Raw genomic sequence first — 24,304 nt, forward strand, 5'->3', positions numbered from 1 at the left:
CCAATAAAAACAAGATATCACAATGTGACACTTACTACAAGAGTGTGCATAAACAGAAAATCAGAAGGAATGCTAGGATGCATTAGGGATTTCCCCACGACTGCAATGGCAAAATGCGTAATTGATTTATCTTACAAAAAGTGTGTAGAACATTAATGGTAAAATTAGTGTTTTCTAAATAAAATGTATGTTGTCAGATTGCAACTTCAGAGCCAAGACAAGGCTTCCATTTATGCAGGGTGCTGTGATACTATGAACCAAAAAAGTTGAACCAATTAATTTATAAAAAGTAGCAAATCCAGATGTGTGCTATGTTCTCCTGGATTTACTGTTTCCTTGGGTGAAGTCAGTATTCAGTTATTTATGAAGTCAGTTTGCAGTTATTTTTACTATTTACATGCTTCTTAGCAAAAGACCTACATTTTGTGAGCAGCTTTGCTAGTGATTTAGATGGTCATTCATTTCTGTACCTCAGACGAATTTTTTGGCCTCCATTAATATTACCTGGATATATATTATGGCAGTGGGTAAAATGACCAACATACATAAATACTAGGTAAATACATAAATCACTAGATACTGTGTTGTAAACAAAAAGATATAATCTGTATGCAGACTTGCCCTGAAATAAGAAAATTTGGTTTAGCTCTGACCTTGCCTTAGTTAGGTGCATGTGCATATGTAATCCAGTCTTAATGGACTTTCATGTGTATTATCTAATGAGAAAACAAACAAACAAACAAGGTGAAAGAAAGGCAGTTTTATTATTTATTTTATTTTTCACTCAGGAAATTGAAGAAATGAAAATATGTGGAAGAATTGGATTCCGTGTGAGGTTTTTAGATATCTATCCAGCAACCCTAATCATAAGACTTCCTTCTTCCTCAAACATAATTATTTCCATTTCCATCACATATACTTTGGAAAGTTTTTCTTGTTTCCACATGAAACACTAATTTTCTAACCCTGAACTTTCCTTTTAAGCAAAATCAATGAAAAGCTATTGTTGCTTTTACAGATGGCAGAGAGAATTATTACCATCATTGGCAGCAATAAAAGATATATTTTCACCCTTGGTAGATTGAATTACTGAGAAAAAACCTTATAATTACTGTATAAAACACCCTGTTTTAACACTGGTTTTAATATCCATCAAGTTTCTGATTTATTTTTCACAAGCCAGCATCAATGCACTAAATTCTGCCTTGACCTAAACTGGTGCAATTACGCTGACCTCTGTGAGATTCCACCTATTGCACTGATGACTCTTAAGATGCACGTTATTTTTGGATGAATATTAGGAACAAAGAGAGAGATCTCATTTCACGGACATTGCTTTAAATAAGTAGTGTAATTTTATTGAAATCAAAGGAAATATTTTGGAGTTCTAGCAGTATATCAGGTAAATCTACATAAATTTAGGTCTATGTAAGACCAGTGAGGAAAAGAAGCCTTCTGTTATCCTTTAGTGTGGAATTCACCAGTGGAAATGCCAGAAAAACCTTGAGGAACTTAACAAATGGACCCTTGTCCCTCACACCCTGAAGATCTTGGTTCAGATATCTTACAACCTGCAATGCTCAGCAGGTTTATAGTCTTGAGAAGTAAGGAAGGAATTTCTCCTTCAACACACTCAGATTGCTTTCTTGCAGCTACAGCCAAAACACTGGTTCCTCAACCCATGCAAAGGTAACAATTTCTGGTTTAGTTTAGACTGTTGATCTTGTTTGTCTCTTCTAGCTGGCTGATGATCACCAGGTCTTCTGCAGGTCAGGGTCCTTATCTGTCTCTTTGAGGTGAATCTAGGAGGATTGTTACCTGCCTGCTGGTTGCCATTGTTGAAAGATGACACAATTCAACACAGAATAACTGCACGCTCATTATGTGTTCAGTTAATCCATACTTAGAACTAGGCCATTCCTTTTCTCCTCATCTTTCTTCTCCTGGCATGGTTCTAACGTGTGAGTGCCCTCTATGAAATTTCTTTTTCAAGGGGATATATTCAGCTTTACGTTTGGAAAGCAAACAGCACATACCTCATATTTCAGAAGTAGTATTTTATTGCATGTAAAAGTCTTAAGAATGTGGTAGACATAGTGAAAGAGTCCTGCCTTAACTGCACTTGGGCTGGGTTCATCACAGTTTCTGACATGTTGGAGGTACCTTAGAACAGCAACATTGTTTGACTAGGTTGCCTGCAAAAATATTTCTGACCCTTGGCCCTTTTAGTGACACAATTGCCAGTAGCACTGATCAGTACCAGTGACTGCAAAGAGGTCTGCATACTTCGCCCTTTCCTTGTATATTTAGGACAAATAGTTAGGTGAATAGATATGTTCCTCCCAACAAAAATGGATGCGATTAAGAAAAGTCATGTAAGAATAATTTTTTGAAGTCAAGTATTTCCACTCAATTTATAAAAGGGTGATACATTTTACATTTCCTTTCAAGAAACCATTTTAGTCTGAACTAAATGTTTTGGGTGACCTAAAATTTATTTTTTTTTCCACTCCAGGTGTCCCTGAACCATGTTTTGTTATTGTTTGGGGTTTTTTCATTTTTTCTTAAGGGGGTAAGGTGTTTCAGGGAAATTTTTCAGTCTGCAAACAGAAAAATCCATTAGTTTCACAGCTGTAGGTGTAAATGTTTTTCTTCTGACTTCAACGAGTAGCTTCTCTACTTTACAGAGGCATAAATGTAAAAAAAAAGATATCCAAACATAGTAAAAAAACACTGGCCTTTGGTAAGACTAATTGATTTTAATAAAATATCAGAGCAATTAGCTAATTTTAGTATTTCAAATGACAGAATCATTCCTCCTTCTTCCTCCTTATTGCAGATTTGAAGCCTATAAGAAATTGAAGGGATTGATTCTGAACAGTAGTTTCTCTGTTTTAACAAATTGCAACTCTGCTGACCTCATTAAAATTAGATCAGATTTATATTCTGGTGGAGAGAAATCAGAATCAGACAAAGAACTTGGAACTTGTTGTTTTTAGCACCAAAAAAAATATTCCCTTGTTTTGTAAAGCGCAAAAATTGCTCCAGGGTCCATAAATATTTTGTGAATCTGGTCAACAGATAAAAGTAGAAAATACTTAGAACATGAAGAAATTCATCTGTCTGTCTATTGACAGTGCCTTATGGAAGAACAAGAGTTTAGGCACAATAAAGCAATAATGAATTTAATGAAAAAGCTACAGACATTCAGGTTGTAAGCTGAGCTGCTGTTGAAAGATAGTACATATTTTTGCTCGTATAGCAGAATTCCTTGACTAAATGTCTATGAGTAGATTTCCATTGATAATAAATATGGAGGAAATTATTTATTGTAAATGGTAATTAGACTTTCCTCAGGCTATGCATTCAGTCAGTAGCAGATACAGAGTAATAACCTAGGCATTATTTCTGACATTCTGCCTCCATATGAAAAAAAAAAGAGGAGGATGACAGGAGCTAGACTTTGTCATGTCTTTTGTTTAAAATACAGTAATATCACCATAAGAAGAAATTAATATTTGTATATCATCTTCTGTAATGACGTGTAATGATCAGTATAAGATCACACTGCATCTTTATCTCTGAAATAGAAAAATCACAGTCACAGGAACACATTACACAAACTCTCAAATTTATCCATATGCATTAGGATTGCACGCAAGGTAACTAAGCAGTCTTTGCAGGATTTCAGCATCAGATTTTAGCAAATTTGGAATTGATCCTTGCAGCAAAAAAAAGAAAGAAATTATACAGTTTATTCTTGCAGTCATCACTCACATTCAGCTGAGAGTTCTTCTGTTACCTGAAGCAATATGGAGCTATGCTTTTGTTATAAGAGGATCTCAGTTTCATATACCCTCTTGCCATCAATTTATAGTGCCTAGCACAGTGACAATTGCAAAGACCTCAGAAACAATACATCCTAGCCTATATGTTTTTAATTATATTTTCAAGTTTCATTTGCTGTTGGCAACTTGACATTATTTTGATTTTGCTGAACTGAAATATATGGGTTTCAAATACAGCTTTGAAATTGATTAGGAATTAATATGGCAGCATTACAGACAGTAGATTTACTGCCTTTGCAGCTCTGTGTGAACTCCCATATGGAAACCTATCGTGATCGGATTCAGAGTGACATGAGCCAAGTGGTTGAGACGGGAGATAAGGGATCAGAGGAAAGGAGTCAAATAGGTGAAAGCAGAAGAAGGGTCTCTCACAGAAAAAAAAATTATACCCACCCCAAAAAAGAAAAACTCAGGGAGGAGTCACAGGAAAGGTGGGACATGGATTATGAAACAGGAAAAAAACAAATCAAACAAACGAAAAAAAATATTAAAAAAAGCTTTCAAGGAAATCAGTAAATTTAAAATGTTCTGTATACATCTTGGAAGAACATTAACAAAATTAAATCAGTTGATGCTGAGTGCAGCCCTGCCCCACACTGCAGGTATCTGGTAGTGCTGCTTCTGGGGCAGGACTCAGCTCATTTTGGGAGCAGGTTTCTTGCTGACACCAAATGAGATGGAAGTGTCTGGGAGAAGACAGAGTTCTCTGTGGAAATGTTATATATGTACCTTCATGTTAGCCCTTCTGCCTTTCCCCTTCTGTAAGAGCTGCATTGAGGCCACAATTTTCGGCACGTTAAATACACAATTGTTACAAGTTTATATGTAACTTTGTCTACAGAGCAGGACTGTTGGTGAAAAAGGACAACAGTGGGTGTATGTATGTATAAACAGTGGTTTTAAAGTGCTGTAGTCAGTCTTGTGTTAGCTAGTGTTTTACTGCATGTTTACAATCAAAGTAAGCCATCCAAAGATGAATGTGACAGAGGGTTGCTACCATCTGAGAGGCAATATGCTCACATAGTGCTGATGCAGAGACTCATAGGCATTCACTGCTTTCTCTTTAGAAAAAGAGTAGCAGCAGTAACCTTGCCGCTGAGACACAGAGAGAAAACAAGTTGAACAAAGTCACGTTCACATTCCACCACTGCATGCTCAGAGCTGTACTGAGTGCCCCAAGAAAAATGTTAAAAGTATCCTGCTTGGGGACCCCCAACATTCTTTTTTGCATACTTTCTTCCCTTTCATAGACTTTGACTCAGCTTACTTGTTTCTGTGGATATCACTCGCTTCTTATATCTCTTTTATTGGAAACGTGGCTTTGACTTCAAGGTTTTCAAACTAAATGTTTCCTTCAACCTTATTCACACTTCTCAAATCTCACTTTATATACTGAGATTTCATCAAAACTCAAATGTCTAATTAAAAATCAGTTTCTCAACTGGTTTGATATCTCATGTGTTCTCCACAAAACCTGGAAAATCGAGTGAGAACTTCTCAAACACATGGTATCAATTAGGGTGTTTATGTCATTTTGACTCTGGGGTGAACTGATGTAACCACAGAGAATTAAATGCTTCCAGCTTCCTTGATACCTGTATTCAGAGCCAGAATTGGACTTTGGACTGACCTGTAGCTTTGACAGCAATCTTTCCACTGTATTCAGGAGCCATCCGCATTATTCTTCAACTTTGTATCAGATCAGGTCCAATTTGGAGCTAAGACCAGTGAAAAGAAAAATATTCTATCTAGTTCCAGTTTTAGATCTGATCTTATTCACTAATCTCTTGTTCATTCACCTCAATGAGACTTCAATGTAAGCACTTAGCTTACATGAAAACAAAACTATTCGGTGATGCTATTACATTACAAATCAAATAAGTATTCAGATGTATTTCCAGTTTCAAAAATGAGGATCTTTGCAGAACAGCTGACCTAGAATTTTTCAAGAAGCCTTATATATGTTCTCAGTTAGCAACGTGTCCCTAAGTATTAAGTAGGATTTATTCTTCAAAGGGCAAAAGAGAAGCTCTGCACCTAAAAGTTCGATTTTTAATAGGAATATTTGAATAAATGGTTCCAGGCATGTATACTAAGATTGCATATTGTACTGTAAAACAAGACTTCCAGAAATATTTTCTCAAATACTCAACATGAAGCATCATATTAACATGGTGTGACCTCACATTGCATTTTTAACATTTGTATATGCAAATAGTCATATTTACATGTGCACATGATATTCACAAATTCAAATTAAAGGCAAATAAACGTTTTAGATTAAGGAGATTAATTTGATGTGTCTCATAGTTGACACAATTTCTACAGAGGCTAGATCACTGAGACCCAAGTGCTGGGCTTTTATCCGGGAAGACAGATGGCAATTTCCTTTTGATAAGAGTTCATTCTTTTAGCAGCAAGGGAGCCCTGAAGTAACCATTTTTCTTGTGGGAAAAGTATCTTTCAGAAGTCAGATAAATCATTCTAAAATAGACAAACACAGGAACCAAGGAACTAATCAACATGAAATGAGCTGAGTTGCAGCCCCTCTCAGAAAGTTTGAAGATGCTCTTTGCTTTCATTCTTGCCACACAGGGGAACAACTTAAAAAAATTAGAGAATTCAGATACTTTTTTCCGTACTTTTTCCTTTTTTATGAATACCAATACAATTTATGATTATTAGAGATACAAAATTTCATGAAGTCACATATTTGTTTACAGTATATTTGTGTCATGTATGAAAATAGATATTTTAAAGTCTACATAAATATAAAAGTAACTAATCAGACAAAAATAAGATGCCTCTGTTGAACTAAAATCTGGTTCAGTGTGTGTCAGCTTAAGTGGATCTGGAACATTTCGAAATTGTAAGTTACAAATGTGGACAGCCGGGAACTACAGGACAAGAGTTTGTCGGCAGTCTGTATGTACTGACCTGCTGCTAAAGGAGTCAGTCAGCTACATTTTCTGGTTATTTATACTTAATTGTATTAGATATATTTAAAAATATTCACACTTCTTTTCGGTAAACATGTGAGACTCAGCCTCAGATATGCTGACACCTTCAATTTAGTTTATCTTGTAGGATTAGACCCAAGAAGGATCCCTTTCTTCTAGTTTCCTTTCCTCTCTTTTCTATCTGTCACTAATAGAGCAGAAATGGAATGGCTAGGGTGGTTTCCACTTGCTCTTTGCCTGTGCTTTAATATGATCTTCATTTTTCATGTCTCCAGTAGTTTGGTCCAAGGGACCTGGGAATGATATCTGCTCTTTATTTGCTTTGCAATGGTGCTATTATTTTTATTTTGTAAATTGTTATTGTAGTTTTTCAGACTGGTTCTAATCTGACCAGCAGCACCTTGTTTACAAAGATATTGTGAGAAATTTTGTGCAACCTCCTCTATCCATGTCATATCAAGGCTTACATGAGCACTGTGTATTTCCAATCACCTCAGGTCATGTCACTTTGCATTGAATCAAGTCATGTCGCATCAGTGATACCACTATTAGTACTTATTTCTGATAGAAAATTCAGCATGGATTTAGACAGCAAATAGCTCAACCACAATAAATGTATATAATGAGCAGACTAAGTATCTGTCAGAACCAGATATTTTAAGTGTCTCTATCAAGTTGGTGCTTTTGAATATTCCAATACCCTTGTCTCTACATGGTATTCTGCACATAAATTTCTGATGTATGTGCATATACTAAAATGTCTGTCTAAGCAACCTATTTAAAACTCTGTCTATCTACAACCATTTTCAAATATAGACCTGTGCAGTTTTGAAATAACCAGACAGTGTTAAATGGTTCTGGATATATAATTACATTGTATATTTTGTAGGTTGATCATATCACAGCAGTGTAAAAAACCAAGTGTTGACAGATTTAATTTTTTTTATAATTTAGGATTTGCCTGCCGGGCATGTTTTCAAAGAGTTATGCATGATTAGGCCCAATGACAGCCATTTTATTAGACATTTTACCCTGATGTTCATTTATAAAAGTTAAATGTTGTAATTATCCTATTACATATACAAAAAAGGAGGGAGGAGAAGGTCAACAGAAAAAAAAACAACAAAAAATCTAACTGATAAGTAACATATACAGGGTTTCCAAAATGTTTGCTCATAGCATCTCTTTGGATGAAATAAACTTCTTTTGTTTTATGTTACCTGTGTATTCACTCTTGGCTTTCTTGGGATCTGCATGTTCACAGGGTTTTTGAAAATTTGACTTATTTTTATTTAAGACCCTAAAAATAAATTAAATTGACAGAGCTCAGGCTCCCAGAATTGAAAAATTTGGCTGCAAAATTCTATATAAATGCTAAGTAGTGATCTTCTTACTGATTATTACAAATATTTATTTGGTACTTATTGCTGTGATATCTAGGTGCTTTCATGGGATTAAGTTGAAGTAGTCTTTCTAGTGCCTTTTTTAAAATTCCTTCAGGGACTGTGAGACTTAATGTAGGTTCAGGGAGGTATCAGCTAGTACAAGGTATGCAGGCAAATTGAAAACAATTAAGAATATAAGCATTAATACTGTGTAAAGAATTTCCCAGAATAGTTATTCTGGACTTCCAGTGAAACTGCACCTTCTGCCTCAATTCATTCATGTTTAGAAACCAAGCATATGCGTATCTAAGTGGGAATGCTTCGCTTCTCTGTCATCAAGGTATTGAAAACCCTTGAGTATTGTTGTTGCTAGACACAGTTTACACTACTATAATGCATTGGTGTGGTGGGTTAGCTTTGGCCCACAGCGAAATGCCTACCCAGCCACTGCCTCAGTGGGACGGCAGAGAAAATAGGATGAGAAAGCTCATGGGTCAAGACTGACGGCTTACCAATCAGTGTTGCGGGCAAAATAGACTCAACTTGGGGATAATTAGCTTTAATTTATTGACAATTAAAATAGATTCAGTTAGTGAGAAACTAAGACAAATATTAAAACAATTTTTCTCCACACTCTCCCAGACTTAACTTCACTGCTTTGCTCCTACACCCCAGTGGTGCAGGGGACATGGGGAGTTGTGGTCAGTTAACAATAGTTCCCCCCTCCTTCTCCTTTCTCTTCATGTTTTTCCCCTGCTTCTGCATGGGATCTCCACAGATCACAATTCTCATCGGGAAATATCCATTTGTCCTTTGAGGGCTGCAATGGGGGTATCTTCTGTGCAGTGGAGCACCTCCTCCTCATTCTCCTTTCTTTGATCTTGGTGTTTCCTTTGTCATGTTCACTCTGGGCTTTTTATTCTCCTACTCTGCAGCTCTCCCAGTACCAAAACCTTTCTGTCTACACCCACTTCAGATGATAATGCTGATCACAGTAAAAAAGAAGGTATCAGAATATCCTCAGGAGCCTGTGCTCAGTTTGAAACAGTCTTTCTTCCTTAAGGCCAGGTGACTACTACACAGAATCTGTCTCAAGAGCCAATGAGTTAAAAATGGGAACAAACTCAACTATATTTTAATGTGTAATTCTCTCATAATTTAAACTCTGAGAAAATTCATAGATTCTTGGTTAAAAATTCCTACAAAAGCAAATGCCATGCTGATAAAAAAATTCCATTTCTGTAATCAATTTTCACTTATTAGGGATAGAAAAGAAAAATGTCATGTGCTTCTACTGCGAGCCATTGCTGAATTCTTCTCAAGTTTTAGAGATATTTCTGTTTTCCCTTGAAAAGCATTGGTTTAAGCAAACAATCTTAGTAGCTTATCAAGTAGTGTGATGCTTTCTACAGAAAGGATAGTCAGAAAACATGAGACTGAGGATCTCTTGGTCCCTAACCAAATATACTACTTTTCTACACTAACCTAATCTCTAGAAGATATCCAGAAATGTGATTTTTTAAACATTCTCCCTGAAAAACACCAGTACTATTTTGTAAAATGAAGTTATGCTTGCTGTTACTTCACAGTATGTCCTTTCATTCTCCATTGCTGCATTCAGATGATGTGTCTTCACTGCTCTACAAGTCCTTTAGAAAACGCACAAGATCCTGGCACTGTCTCAAGTGACTTTACCTTTCAGGTTATAGGCCCATTTTTTCATATGATGCTCTGGCATCCTGAAATGGCTTGGCTTTTCATCAGTAAAACTGTTTGGTTTTTTCTGTATATTTGTAGAATGAGCATTATCGTAATGAGTAAAGCTGGCTCTTTGATCAAGCATTCATGTACTGTTGAATACAAGATCAGATTTGATAACCTACACAGTAATTTTACTTTTTTCTCTAAAAGGCATATCCTACTGAATTTTGTCTCCTCTGGTCTGGAAATCAGTTTCTCACAGCAAGTTCAATAAAATACTAAGTTAGATTCGGAGACAAAGAGGAAGATGGTATTCTTACAAAAGAGAAAGTATTTGTGCCTCTCAAGAAAGCTGCTTGCAGCATTGAGTCTATCACACTTTCCTTGAAATTATTTTTGAAGACAATCTCTTAACCATGGAAACACTCACGTCACATGGCACAGTTTTAGGATCTTGTAAGTAGTGCCTCTTTCATCCCCCATCATTTCCCAGGTTAGTTTTGTTTGTGTGAGTTTTATTTCCTGCACTGGAATGTCTTCTGCTTCTATTGAGTTACTGCAGAACAATTTTCATATGCTTTACTTTCAAAGTTCAGCTTTGGGAATTCAGAAAAGTGTATTAAACATTAAACCTGCTCAGTTATTAGAAGATTCTTTTGCATAAAGTTTGCTTCCTGATATAATCATGTCATTAGCGGAGGCATCCTTAAGAGGGCTGGCCTGCCACTTTAAACTAAGATCGCTATTACCTACAGTTATGGCTGGTGTTTTGAGTGTGAGCAGAAATTTGGGCAATGGAATTGACAGCTTGAAATGTTTCAGCCTTCCAAACTAAATCACTATTTAAACACAGAAACAAAATGGGTAGAGCCTTTGTGGGATTTTTCATAATATATTTCTAATAAATATTCTTAGGGATCCAACCTGCACTGAGAAATAGCATAAACCTCTCAAGTCAGAGATTTTATTTTTAAAACAAAAAGAAGATTCTATGTGTTACCTTGGCATCCAGGCATAATGAAATAAGATGTTTCTCCATCCCCAGTTTTCATACAATGTAAAAGGGGTCAGTTTAACAGAGCATAACTTGCAGTCAACAGCTTCCCAAAGCAGTCAAAGAAAAATACATGTTCTATTTATTAATCAGACTTATTAATAGATAGGAATGGTTTTATATGCACTTGGAAGTGTCCTACCCTGTAAGTTGGCACATTCATGGTGCTTTTTCCTGGAACACGGTACTATGCAGGGTACCTATGCATATCACAGCCTCTGCCATCATTTTTAATAAGTAGCTTATCTCTGTGATGCAACTAAAAGCAATTCTGAGTGTCTCCAGGGTTTGTTGTAAATTAATTTTATTGTTGTATTTGAAAATGTACATTTTTTGAAAACTGGAGCAAGAAAAATGGAAAAGAGATTCTAGAAGATGATAGTCTGATTTTTAGAAGGTTTTAACCCTTTGTAGTTTCCAGCTTCACAAGCTTATTTATGTTCCTCAAGTTGTTCCCAGCTGTGGATGGTTGTTCCCATATGCCACTGAAGCCCTGAATATAGCAGCCAGTGTTGTTTGTCAGGTAACTGTCCAAAGATTATCATTTATACCTGCAGTCAGATACTGTAGGATCAGAGGTGCAGTAATCTGTGGGTTATTAACAAGATTGTAGAAGGCCTTTTCTGAGTCTTACGCTTTTGCTGCTGACCCTATCTTCTCCAAGTATTTACAGCTATAAGGGAATTACTTCAAGGCCCAGTACTGCCCATGAAGTGTTGTGGAAAAAGTTAGAGTTTACCAGCTCCTGATCTGGACAATAAAGAAATGTCATTGTTTTGAGCAGAAAACCTGCAAGTTTATCTATATTGATATCTGACATTACACTGCTGTGCTCAGGCACCACCACCCAAATCACTGAGGAGTGGGTGCAGCTATGTTTGAGCTCACACCTTGGGCAGTCAGTGGACTTGCTTGATGTCTGCATCCAGGGACTGAGCTTTGCCTTGGTCATTGTGCTGGTCTCAGCTCTCTTCACAGCTCATCAGGACTGCTAATCAAGCACTCATTGCAGTTTTCCACCTTTGGATTTTATTCCTGCTTGATTTTCTTGCCATGGGATGCTGCAGACTGCTTTTAAAGATTCATATATCAATTTTTTCCAAATCAAAATATTTCCTCCAAATAATGTCATCTTTTCTGTCTGGCAGTGCTACTAATCTTTATTTAGTTATTTACTTTACAATTTCTAGAGGGATTGGATATGCTCAAGGCACCCCTTTAAGCAACACTTTATATCAAGATTCCATTTATAAATACTTTATGAAGGGCTAATGAATGATTAATAGATGTTTTAATGTATGACCAATCAATTGTAGATCTTGCAATTTCCAACAGACAAGTGGGTTTCTTATAAGCATAGATTATAACCATATCTGACATATTCTATTGATGAGCTTCTAAACATCTATAACATACACACTACTCATATCTGTAACATGCTTAAAACATCTACTAATCACTGATAAATTTTTTATAACCTATTTTGAAGGGGAGCCTATCTGTGAAGTACATCCCTTATTGGTGTCTATGACTCTCTGGTTCTACAGGATTGATAATTTACTCATCATCTAAGGGCTTAAAACTACTACTCATTTCAGCTCAGACCTTAAGCTTTTCTGAGTGAGCTCCAGCATTTTCATCTCAGTTTAGGAAAAAATGTCCCTAGTTTTCTCCCTCAAATTTCTGGCTGCTGTATCCTGCTAATGTGCATTTTGCAAGTTCTACTATAGTGCCGTGACTCTTAGGAGGCAAATGCACTCTAAAATATATTTTCAGGCTCTTGAACTCAGTTAGTTTGATTATTCTCAAGACAGCTGTCCTAGTGATGATGGTTCCTAACATTTTTATTCTTTTTTACTGTCATCCCTCTATGCTTGGTTCAAACTTTGTCCATTCTCAGAAGAGGATAAGAAAATAGAAACTTCACAATAATCCAGTAGAAAAGCCATATCCCAGAGGATATTTTGTTTCTGGCAGAAAAATGCACATTTTGTATGTTTGATAAACACAAATGTTGATAGGAGTGTTCCCTCCTATGGGATTCCAATAGTCTCCTAAGGTGAAAGCCATGACTGTGCTCTATGCTTTCTATGGAGTACACAGGTAGAATTGACTAAAGCAGGAAGTACAACTTATTTCCTGAAAATTTATGGGTCCTAAAATTCATCATTCACAGTTGAAAAGCAGTAAGTTGCTTAGTGTTGTATTTTGCAAATGAATTTTGAATTTTTTGTTGATTTCTACTGAACTTAATCATAGGGTTGAGTCTTCTACTGTGATGTATCTAGCTGTTGAGACCAATTCTTTAATGAAAAAAATTAAAAGGATTTGCAGATTTTTCTTGTTTCTGGGGTTATTAGTAAAATAGTCTCTGTTCTGAATATGCCCAAGTAAATATTCCACTCCCACTCAAATCAAATGTTAATTTCTCACCGATTGCTGTTTACATCAATATTAGGCTGCTACACTTGTGGCATTAGCACATTGAACCTAAAGAAATACATCAAGTATAACTTAATTAAAAAAAAAAAAAAGAAAAAGAGAATTTGGGTTAAAAAAGAGAATTTTATTCTTCAACATTAACATGGAATTTTCTCTGCTTTTATAAAAACTATTTATTGTCAAAGCCCCAGAAATAAGATCCTCTCAGAACTACGCAAGTTCTCAGAGATGACAGGTTTTTATGCACATTTAAGTGGGAAAAAAACATTAAAATAATTTAAAAGTGATTGTGCAATCCCTCTTATGTTATCCAGTTAGCACTCTTGTTTCTTTGTTTATTGTGGGTTTTATCATGATCTTTTTTTTTTTTTCAGCTGGTTAATAATCCACTAGCAAGTCAAGCAGCAGCCGCTGCAGCAGCAGCAGCCATGGGCTCAATAGCAAGCTCCCAGGCCTTTGGCAATGCCCTCTCCAGTCTTCAGGGGGTCACAGGTCAACTCGTCACTAATGCACAAGGACAGGTGAGTGGAAGATGGAGCAAACAGTGAATTCTGATGGCAGGCTGATCTTGGGACAAAAATGAGTTCCATCGTATGACAGCAATTTAAAAGTGCACATATTGAAGATAAATAAATATTGATTTGCCAGACAAGGTAAGAAATGGAAAATCTGAGAACTGGAAGGAAGTTAGGAACTGTTAGAAGGTGTTTTCAAGCTAGAAAAGGCTTAGGGTTTGTTTCATTTCAATTCAACCCTTTGAAAAGATCACAATAGTGCAATACTGTGGTATTTTTAAAAGTCCAGCAATCCTCTGATTCTTAACAAACATACCAGCTGTCTTCTTCCACTTATATATGCCTAATAACAGACAACTGTATCAAAGTGGTACTGTGCTACACAATTTTGCATTCCTGTATCATTTCTGTATTACTTCATTTCTAAAAAGGTATTAAATGTTCTAAGTAAAGGAACATAAATTGTAATGAAGTATTGGGATGGATTTAGCTGGCTTTCTCATTTGCTTATTATCCTATGTTAAGCAATTTGTAATGAATCTGCCAGCCTGTAAATGCAAATTTGGGAGAGTTTTTTGGTTAAAAGAAAATTTTCCAAACAGGAAAATTGAATAATGTTGAAGTGTTAGTGTGTCTAAGAGAGGGATCGTGCACTATCTGTATTTTGGAACTGTTTATTTGTTCAAAGTATTTAGATTTCAGTCTTAGTATGATGCAGAAAGATATGCGTCTGAATCCATATATATATAAATAATTGCTTTGATGCAGCATGCTTAAGTGGCTTTCAGACTGTGACCACTGTCATTCTTTATTGCATTTACTAGGACTAAAATTAACACAATTACTTGTTTCACTGCAACAAATCTGTCAATATAACTTATGACTGTACCTGGTAACTGAGTAATTTGAATGTCATTATTCTAAATGCTACAAATTGGGCATACAGTGATATCCACAGTGTTTATGTGGATGTTAGGTCCTGGAAGATATTTATTGAAATGATGCAACTTGGATGATATGTGAATCTAAAGTTTAGTTTCTACTTTTACTGTTTACTAGCGGGGAGAAAAAAATTAAGAGCAGCTTTTTTCTTGATAATTTTCTGTCACCATGTTAGTTAATTGGAACAGGAGTGATGTTTTTTATTTTGGCCCATTAAAAAATAGAAGTCAACAATTTATAGGAAACCCCCCTTTTTTTTTAACATAGCACATAAACAAAGATGCTTCCTGAGCTTCACTATCACCATCCAAGTCCCAGGAAAAAAAAATGCTGACCTTTTTATATTTACTGGGTGGGTGCAGAATTGTTCCATCACTACCCCGAGGGTTGAACGATGGAGCTTGTCAAAGTGAGGCCTTATCTAATGAATCATCTTATCGCAGGTGCACACCACACATATTAAAGGAGGATTGTATGAACAATGTGCCCTCTACAATAACCTTTCAATGTCTACTTTAACCCTTGTTTCAATCCCTTTTCATCAAAGGATCATTTTATGCAGCCAGCTTTAAATGGAGGCTCTCAAAAGCCTATTAAGATTTCTGGAGGGATGGGGTATTGGTTTGGAATAAAAGTTGGTTATAATACCCATAACTCACAGTTAGATCAGCTCCAACATAGAAGCCTGCTTGTTTCTGTCTGTGCTCTAGAAATGGTTCCCAGTCGCCACTCACATGAGGCACTTGACACCAAAGATGTTCACTGTAAGAGTTGAAGATAAAATCACAGACTAGTTTTTTTATAGTTTTTCCTTTACATGTTCTCCACAGAAAACATAGGCAATGCGTGGCCATTCATTGTATGTTTAAAAAAAATACTACTGTGAAGATATCACTGAACGAAACTATCGATTCCCTCAGGCTAAGTCTTGTTTATTCCAGACATAATGTAAAGTCCAATAATTCCACAGGTTACAGAGAAAGGGAAAAGAAAGGAAGAATCTTCTATATTCCTGGATAAAATTACAGCATCTAATTGTTTGTTTAGCTCCTTTAAGTAAAGGTTGTCTTTTTGTTACTTCTTTTTACAATATTCCTTGTTTTATAATCAGTACTTCAGACCTTGCCACAATATAGATAGACATTGATAATAGTGTGTAATATAACATCCATTTTTATAATATTCAGCATAAACTCATATTACTTAGAGCCCAATTCTCAGGCTATCTGTCTTAAAACAGGACTATAAAGTATAATTAAACTACATTCCATAAATTAAATTACATTCCTTCAAATTAATAAAATTATAGGACTTAATCAAGAACTGAAAGGGTTTCTTCAAATTTGGAAGCTTAACTGAATAGTAATTTGGAACACTCCATTACTGAATAATCTCCTTGGAGTCATTAAAGAGCCAGATTTGCATCATATGTTAAGAATCTGTCCTTTAAAAATTGACCCTTTCGAAGAATCACAAGTGTGACACCCAAAATTCACTCCTGAAAATAAGAAGCTGGATGTTTCTACGTGTAATCTTTGTAATTATATGCTACTTCTGTTACAGAAATTCAGGGCTTGTAAAAGTCCATCTGTCTGGCTAAATATATGGTGATCAGTAATCCCTGGAGACATTAAGCTATAGGTCAAAAGCAAGATCCTATGCCAAATTTAGGGAAATGATCTTTTAAATGACATATGGCATGGCCTTAATTCCAAACAGTCAAGAAATTCTTACAATTACAATAACAAAATTATATATATTAACAATAGTTTATATAACATATTTGTTATGTAATTATTGAATTCAGTTATAGTATGTTAATTTATTTTTCTTCTTTTGCTTTGGACGGCAATATGAACTGTAATACCAGAGCTTCCCAAGTAACCAAGAGATCTAATCCATTGAAATAATATGATTAGATCACCTGATTAATTTGATATAGTGCAGGTAGAGGACTCTAAATCAAATTTTCATTTCAGAGGCATATTATGAAGAGCTATTGGCCCATGTAACACTGCTTACATTCTATTTGCCCTCAGCACTTTCCAGAAAGCATTTGCAGGACTAGGCTTTCATATCTTAAATTTAAAGGCCGGGTTAGTAGGTTTGCCAGGCTGCACCCTGTCAGTAGATACACTGATTTCCCAGAGAAACTGTCTACCTGCTCAGCTTCAGCCTGCCCTTATAGCAGGATTCAAGTGCCATTGCTGCACTTCAATTCTTCAGAGATTTAATAACCTAATATTTCTTTTTTTCATAATGCTTTTACAAATGAAAGAAAATAGCAGGAGTTTTGCATGGGTTTTACATATCTATTAAGTATATGAAATGTGTACTTTGACTGGTTTTGTAATATTTTTAAGGAAAGGAGCCACAGAAATATGAGGGCAAGGTTGTTGCATCTGGTTTCTTAATTGTCATCAGTTGCATTCATATAAGTTTCTTGACTTCAACAGGATCAAATACATTTTAACTGTGGGTGCAATAAAGTTTATTTCCTGATAGATTAATAGGAAAATCTAAGTATTAGGTGAATTAATTGGGATTGCATCAGTATAATCTAAGAATGCCCCTGAAAGAACTTGCCCTTCATTGTGCCCATGCCTTGCTCTTAAGATGTGAAAACCTTCTGTATAAGAAAAACCTTGAGCACAGCTCCACCCTGACAATTAAAAAATAACTAATTTTTGAGGGCTGTAGTCCACAAGTAGCTCAGGAAACTAAATAGGGAGAGAGGCATTGTTGATCCAATTAGATAATAGGAGTACTTTGGTTCTCATTATTCTGATTAGAGGGTACACGTTTGCTCTTCGAGCTTCTTGATGGTAAACGGTGCTAATGAGGCCTGATGGATTCCCTGCTCCTAACAAGCCTCTCAGCAGTGCGAGTGATTACAATGGAGATAGATTTGATGGGATGCGCTCCCTTTTGTAGTGTCTCAGCTGCTGACACTCTGCGACATAATCAGGTCACAGAGCCGGTCACAGCCATCAGCAAAAGCCATAGCTCTATTCCTCATTATTAAAGTGCATTATTCAGTTCCAGGCCTTCACAATACTGCCAAGGGCCTTTTTTTCTTCTCCTTTTTTTGTTAAGCATCAGTTCTCAAATACAAGAGTTAATAAAATCATCAGCTAAAGAACTAGTAAATTAAAGAAATGGAAATAAAGTGCTCCCTTTCAAATTCATTGAAGGATCACAATTAAATAAGCAGGGAATTTCTCATCACCACACACTGTACAGTACAATGTAATATGTCATGTGCAATAACAACAGGGACAGGATTTAAAAGATAGCATTGTCCTCATTGTGGACTGGCTTGGAAAGTGCTAAAGTATCTTTTATGATGAAGGAAATTTCTGTATTCCCAACTATTACATGTATACATGTAGGTACTATTATTTTCACTGTTTTCTGTAACTACTTTTTTCTGAAGTGATAACAACTATTTGCAAACTAACTTTATAATTCTAAGCAGAACAGTTATCTTGTCTCTAGTTTAAGTGGCCAAGGTCACAATCTGGAAAGTATACAATAGGCCACGGTGCTAGGAACGCTTCGTTCCCATACAGAAAGTAGCTAATAGGTTAGTTATTAAATTTTTGATTCAGTTTTGTTTCAGTTAAATAGAGGTCAGATATTCTAATACTGAAATGTATACCTTTGCAAGGATTTATACCATTTCTGTTGAATCCCTGTAGTATGTATTCAGTGACAATAATATAATTTCATGCGTAGATAAAACTAATACACTGATTTTTTTTTTTATTTTTTTTTGCTGTTACTCTTTTTCAACTCCACAATATTTCCTCCTTTTTCTTGCTGAGAGGGCATGATATGATGAGTAAGTGGTATGTATACACAAAATTGTTTATAAAACTTTCAGTTCTCTAGAACCACAGATGCAAGAACTTCTCAATAGCTATAGGTAAAAGTACAAAGTTAGTACTGCAGAATTAGCAGTCATATGCAAGAAGATATGAAGAAACTCATAGTTTTCTTTTTAACACTAACCAATAAAATTGGCAGCTACCACCGGGAATGCAAGGTGCAACTCCTCATCAGACTTAAAAGGAAGATGTTGATTGATTGTTGGGCTATTTTTGATTTTGGGGGTTTTTTAGCTCTCCCAAAAATTCTAGGGGCTCCAAAGCCCTGTAATGTGTAACACTCCTTAGAGCCCTTCTGAATATGTGCAATTCATGCTGTTCTTCAGATGTTCGACATCCATTAGCCTTTTGTCTTAATTCTGTTTTCTGTTTCTTATAATCATTTCTGCATCTGTTTCACCTATATATTTCTAATATATGATAACCACTAATATTTTAGCAGTATCTAACAGTGTTTACAAAATTATTAACAATAGTTATTTAAATAGTAACTGCTAACAATGTCTTCCCAGGGCTAAGACAGACATCTGAGAAATCTGAGTTGGTGGTATCAGGATGGTATATATTAAGGATATTTCATGAGAAGCCTGAGAAATTAAAAGAGGCACATTTTGAGTGAGAGGTTAGAGGGAGGGACTGTAACAGTCAAACAATAATAGCATTTAAGAACAGTCCCTGGAAAACCATTTGCCTGGAGACTCTGTTTTGACAGACATTCATAATAATGTATTGAATTTCTGGTGGGTGGAATCTGACTCTCTATTTTCCCCCTCAAAGTTTCACTGTGCTGAATACATGCAACATTTTGCCATTTGCAAGAAGAAAAGGGCACGTACTCTGAAAGAAGATCAGTTATAAGGGAAGATTTTTTTTCCATTGGTTTTGCTCCCCATAGCTATCCATGTAGAAGGCTGTTTGTTTAATTACCTCCCATGTGAATTTAAATCAAAAGACAAATAATTCTTTTAAAATATTTTTGCTGACCGTGTCTTTATTTTTTACTATTTATCTAACATATTTAACTATCTTTATTACACTATTTATCTAACCTCAGTTGTAGCTATGTTGGCATAAATGTAAAAATGTATGGACCAAACTATCAAGTCATGCAAATTAGTAGTTTCATGAAACGGAAATGGACTGGGGCAGAGTGACTATGCCAAAACAAGAACCAACCAGTCTGTTTTGTCTATTTTAGGCAGTGATCACTGATAAATTGAAAGGATAATTGTATAATGAAACTTCTATCAGGCTTGAAAATTATCCAAATCTATCCAGAAAGGCCACTGAAATTTCTTTCATCTAACTTGCAACAAATATTACTTTTAGTACGAAACTTCACACTTCAGATTGTAGCCTCTTGCCTGGATCTCTGCCCAAGATACTGTCTTGGACATAGATTTTTTTCCAGAGGTGCCCAAGTCTTATTTTCAAAAGCAACTTTCATACCTGTAAAAGCCTGAGTTTCCTTCAATCAGTGTTATGTATCTTAGTGCTTGAAGGCATGTCTGTGCACTGTAACAGAGCATTGCAAGCAAATTGCCAGAGACAGTTCATTTATATGTCTCAGTGCCATACTAGCACAGAATCCAGAAGCCAAAAACCTTGGTAGTGTGTTGTTATGGCTGGACTAATTAATTCTGCTTCTCAACAAGGTGACATGGGATCTAGCTCATTAGTTATTACCTCTGGGGTCTTGCTAACACACTGTATTATGTGGAGTAAATATACTTTGAAGACAGCCTTAAAAGCCTGAAGCATTTAGGTAGTTTTGAAAATGTTACTATTCTAAATTAATTATTTCAAGTCAGAAATACAGGACGTATCTGTCCTTTTGTCATTGCCTTCTTAATTGCTTTTGCATGGAGGTGAAAACCAAACAAACTGCTAGTTCAAGCTAAATACCATTTTCATGAAAGCTAACTAGTAAGTAAAAGAAGATCCTACTCCTCCTATAATCCATTTACCTTAGCATCACCAGGTGGTTGTAAGCACAGAAAACATTTATCACCAGTGACATACATCACAGTCAATGAAATCTTTCTGCTCTACAGAGATTCTTACACTGCTCTCCTTATTGTCATATCTTATCTCCTTTCAGTAATGCATTAAGAAACATAATTAGTGATAGCCACAAATTGGTCTTCCTCCCAGAACAAACTTGTAGAATAGTGCATCGCATGTTTGATAAGGGCATTTGATTTTATCTGTCTTTGTTAGGAATTTTTTTGTCTGTTTGACTTTTCTTTTAGAGTTTTGTTTTCATTTGGGTTTTAAAATCTTGATGAAGGGGCTTCTTAAGGATGCATATTGCTTATATTTGCATCAGAGAAAGGCAGACAACAGAAGTGTACTTAGCTTTTGCAGTAGAATGTGGTGAAGCCAGAGGCGATAAACCCGGGAGTGTTCCTCCACTACTGTTAGAATCCATTCCAAGTCCTTGACTTTCCCTTTAAAGCAAACTTTGCTATGCACAGAGAAAGTTTGACTTATTATCCTGGAAGACTGAATTTGGTAATTATAGGTTTCATCCAGGAGCATTAGCTAGCCATTTAGATTCCTGGGGAAAAAGCCCACAGAGGAACTTGAGGGCAAAGGCTGAAGTTTTCCTAAGGGCATTGAAAATTCATTAAGATGACATAAGCAAAGCAGTGGACAGAGTTGATGCGTGTAGGTAGTGCCAAGAAAAGTGCTTTCTATGTTACTAATGTTTCCCAAACAGCGGAATTGTCATGCTCAGGAGTATTGCATCACTGCATGCCTTCGGGAGTGGACAAAGTAGAGAATAATTTCAGGCTACATAATTGTCCAAACAGAGATGATGGAAATCCTGCTGTATGAGACTCGCATCTGAGTGGAATCCAAGACTATTCTTAATTTTGGATTTCTCCATTCTATGAGGGAATGCTCTGCAGATTGGATTATATAAAGGCTGTAGGAAAGCAGTGGCAATAGTGGATCAAATCTGAGAATTTGTTTGCATTATGTTTCCAAATGCGCCTCACCATTTCTGAAAAAACTCAGATTATAGCTCTTTGTGTAACACGGTGTTTAGTCTTATTTAGATTTTATCTGTCTAATCCCAACCAAGAAGCATTTTTGGGCAAACGGAAAAAAAAAGCCAGATCATTCTGTCAAAGTGTAATTTAATGTAAAATGCTAAATATTTAAGGCCCTTGACTCACTGATACAGCATTCCTGCTGTTTTGGTGAGGTTTGGAATTTCTTAGAAGTTGTGTCTTCATGTATAAATGAAGGCCATTGGCCTGTAGTCTTGGCATCTGTATGTGTATGTCTTAAAGATACAGGGGAGGAGAGAAAACTTGGTGTAGCCATGCTTTCAGTGCAGTATTTGTTTCAAAATCTGAAAGGATGAGGAGTCCAGATATTTTTCCAATATCTTGTGAAGAATTTGAAAATTAAGAAATATGTCTTCCCCGTGCAGTGTTCACATAATGAGGAGAAAATTGCAGAAATATTTGATTGACTCATTTGATAGTAAGCCAACAACTGAGATGTATTCATGCATCACATTTGTAGTGATAAGCAGCCAGATGCAGACCCGTAGGCTTCTGCATGCAGAATCACAAGCTTCCAAATAGCACACTTGGCATTGTCCTGTAAGAGGAAGGATTCTCTGTCTTCTGGTGTGAATCTTGAGTATTGCAAAGAATTGTGCTGTGTCTTTTCCTGTGTGCTGATCTGTGAACAGTGACAGAGAAAGTTCAAGCAGAAAAAAATCACAGTCCTAACCATGAATGGACACTCAATCTATCTTTCTAAAAGTATATCTCAGTTTGTCATTTTTCTTCAGATGCTGTCAGTGGTAGGCTTCCACGTGTATGTATGCAAATGGCACAGATATCAAAAAGAAAAAAAGAACTTTGAAATATCTATGCCAATGTATTAAATATATATGATTTTTAAAGTACCTTTTTCACTTAAACTTCCTTCTTTGCACATTAATTAAATATTATCTCTAGGATAAGTATCTCTCATAAAAGATTAATGTATTATTGTCACATAATAATGGAAGGAGAATGACACAATCTCTTTCCTTAAGCACAAAAAAGAATTTATTAATATAAAGAAAACACTCATAGCCCTTGAGCAATTCTGTTTCAGCTTCATAGAGAACCTTTCCTAGACTCTCCTCATGTCTAGCTTCCTGCTAGAGATTCGAGGAAGAAATACATATATCCTGCCAGTTTAAAAATCAATCCATTTTTCAGAGGATAATTTAATATCAAGACATGATGTACCCAATATCCAAATATACATTCATTTTCATGTTTGACGCATCAAATACTCTGACATAGCCAAGTTTCAAAATAAATGGTTTGTTTTAGAGGTTGGATACGTCATATTAGCATTCACCCAGCAGATAGAAAAATAGATCAGAGAGTGATCAGGACATCAGGGAGACAGTTTAGAGAGAGATGAGAGAGGCCAGGTACACCTTGTAATGTTAAAAAAAGCTAGCTAGCAAAAAAGAAATTGTATAAATAGGTCACTGCAGCCCAACTGAAAAAAGTTTAATTTTAACTTGTTAGTCATCATCTCTGGAGAACTAATCCACTCCCTTCTTTGAGGCCTGTGCATTAAGCTATGTCTTATTTGATAGCACAAATAGACAGCCTCAAAGAAAAAAAATTATATCGGACTCATGCAGTGTACTATCTTTAAGGGGTAATCAACACCACTTGCCATGATAAAATTTCCCTCTTCTTTCCTTCTCAATTCTTCTTATTAGTCTTAATTTGTTCTCATCTGTCCTGCTTTTGCTCTTTTGGTTGCTTCCATAAGGGGAACCTATGTGAAAACAAGAGTACTGATGAACAGATACCTGGTGCCAATGTTGTTGACACATCTTCAGACACCCCAAGGTATCCAATTCCCTCGTTTCTATCCTACTTCCCCTATCTCCACCATTTTCTTTTCCTGCCAAGAGTTCTTTGTCACACACTGTATCTGGGGTTCAGTTAGTTAAACATAGGTATTTAGTCCCATTTTAGACACAGTACAATACTCCTTTAGCTCTCCCATAGCCAATCCAGAAAAATGTTCTTTCCTTTATGTCTTATTGACATATCCTGACAAAATCCTAAAACATTTCAAATAGAGCGGATATCTTTTTTTTTAACTGAATTGCTTCCCACTTATGTGAAGACATGCATGTGTGTATATATACACATACACAGGTGCACACATGCTTACCTGGAAATTTGTGTTCATGTCCTCATAAAAGATAAAATTACTCACAGGAAAATGAAATTATAAATACTTTAATTAACTTCTTGAGTCATGCTTTTGTCTTTGGGATCTGTCTCAAGTGTAAAGTTAAAAGTGTGTAATCATGACTGTACACAGGTCATAATTGTCTTCATTCTATTAATTTAATCCCTATATTAACCTATGGGATGTAAAATCAGGCCTGTATTTTTCTAAGGGTTTGATTTCTAACCAAGATATAAGTATTATTGAATGACTGCAAAATGAGAGTTAAAAGATATGGTGTATTAACATTATATCCTATACGTACTACTAGGACGTATAATGTAGACTTG

General features: G+C 35.8%; 1 protein-coding gene across 9 annotated transcripts in view; it reads left to right on the forward strand.

The window, feature by feature from the left end:
- The window catches only part of POU6F2 (POU class 6 homeobox 2), a 354,832-nt gene that overhangs the window by 281,367 nt on the left and 49,161 nt on the right, over positions 1 to 24,304 (forward strand). For all 9 annotated transcript variants that reach the window (XM_017820432.1, XM_017820438.1, XM_017820448.1 and 6 more), the window contains one exon: positions 13,765 to 13,911. In XM_017820432.1, the coding sequence (XP_017675921.1) occupies positions 13,765 to 13,911 (147 nt within the window). The remainder of the gene's footprint in view (positions 1 to 13,764; positions 13,912 to 24,304) is intronic.

The sequence above is a fragment of the Lepidothrix coronata genome, unplaced genomic scaffold, assembly GCF_001604755.1.
Source record: "Lepidothrix coronata isolate B3197 unplaced genomic scaffold, Lepidothrix_coronata-1.0 Scaffold3, whole genome shotgun sequence".
Taxonomy (NCBI): Eukaryota; Metazoa; Chordata; class Aves; order Passeriformes; family Pipridae; genus Lepidothrix; species Lepidothrix coronata.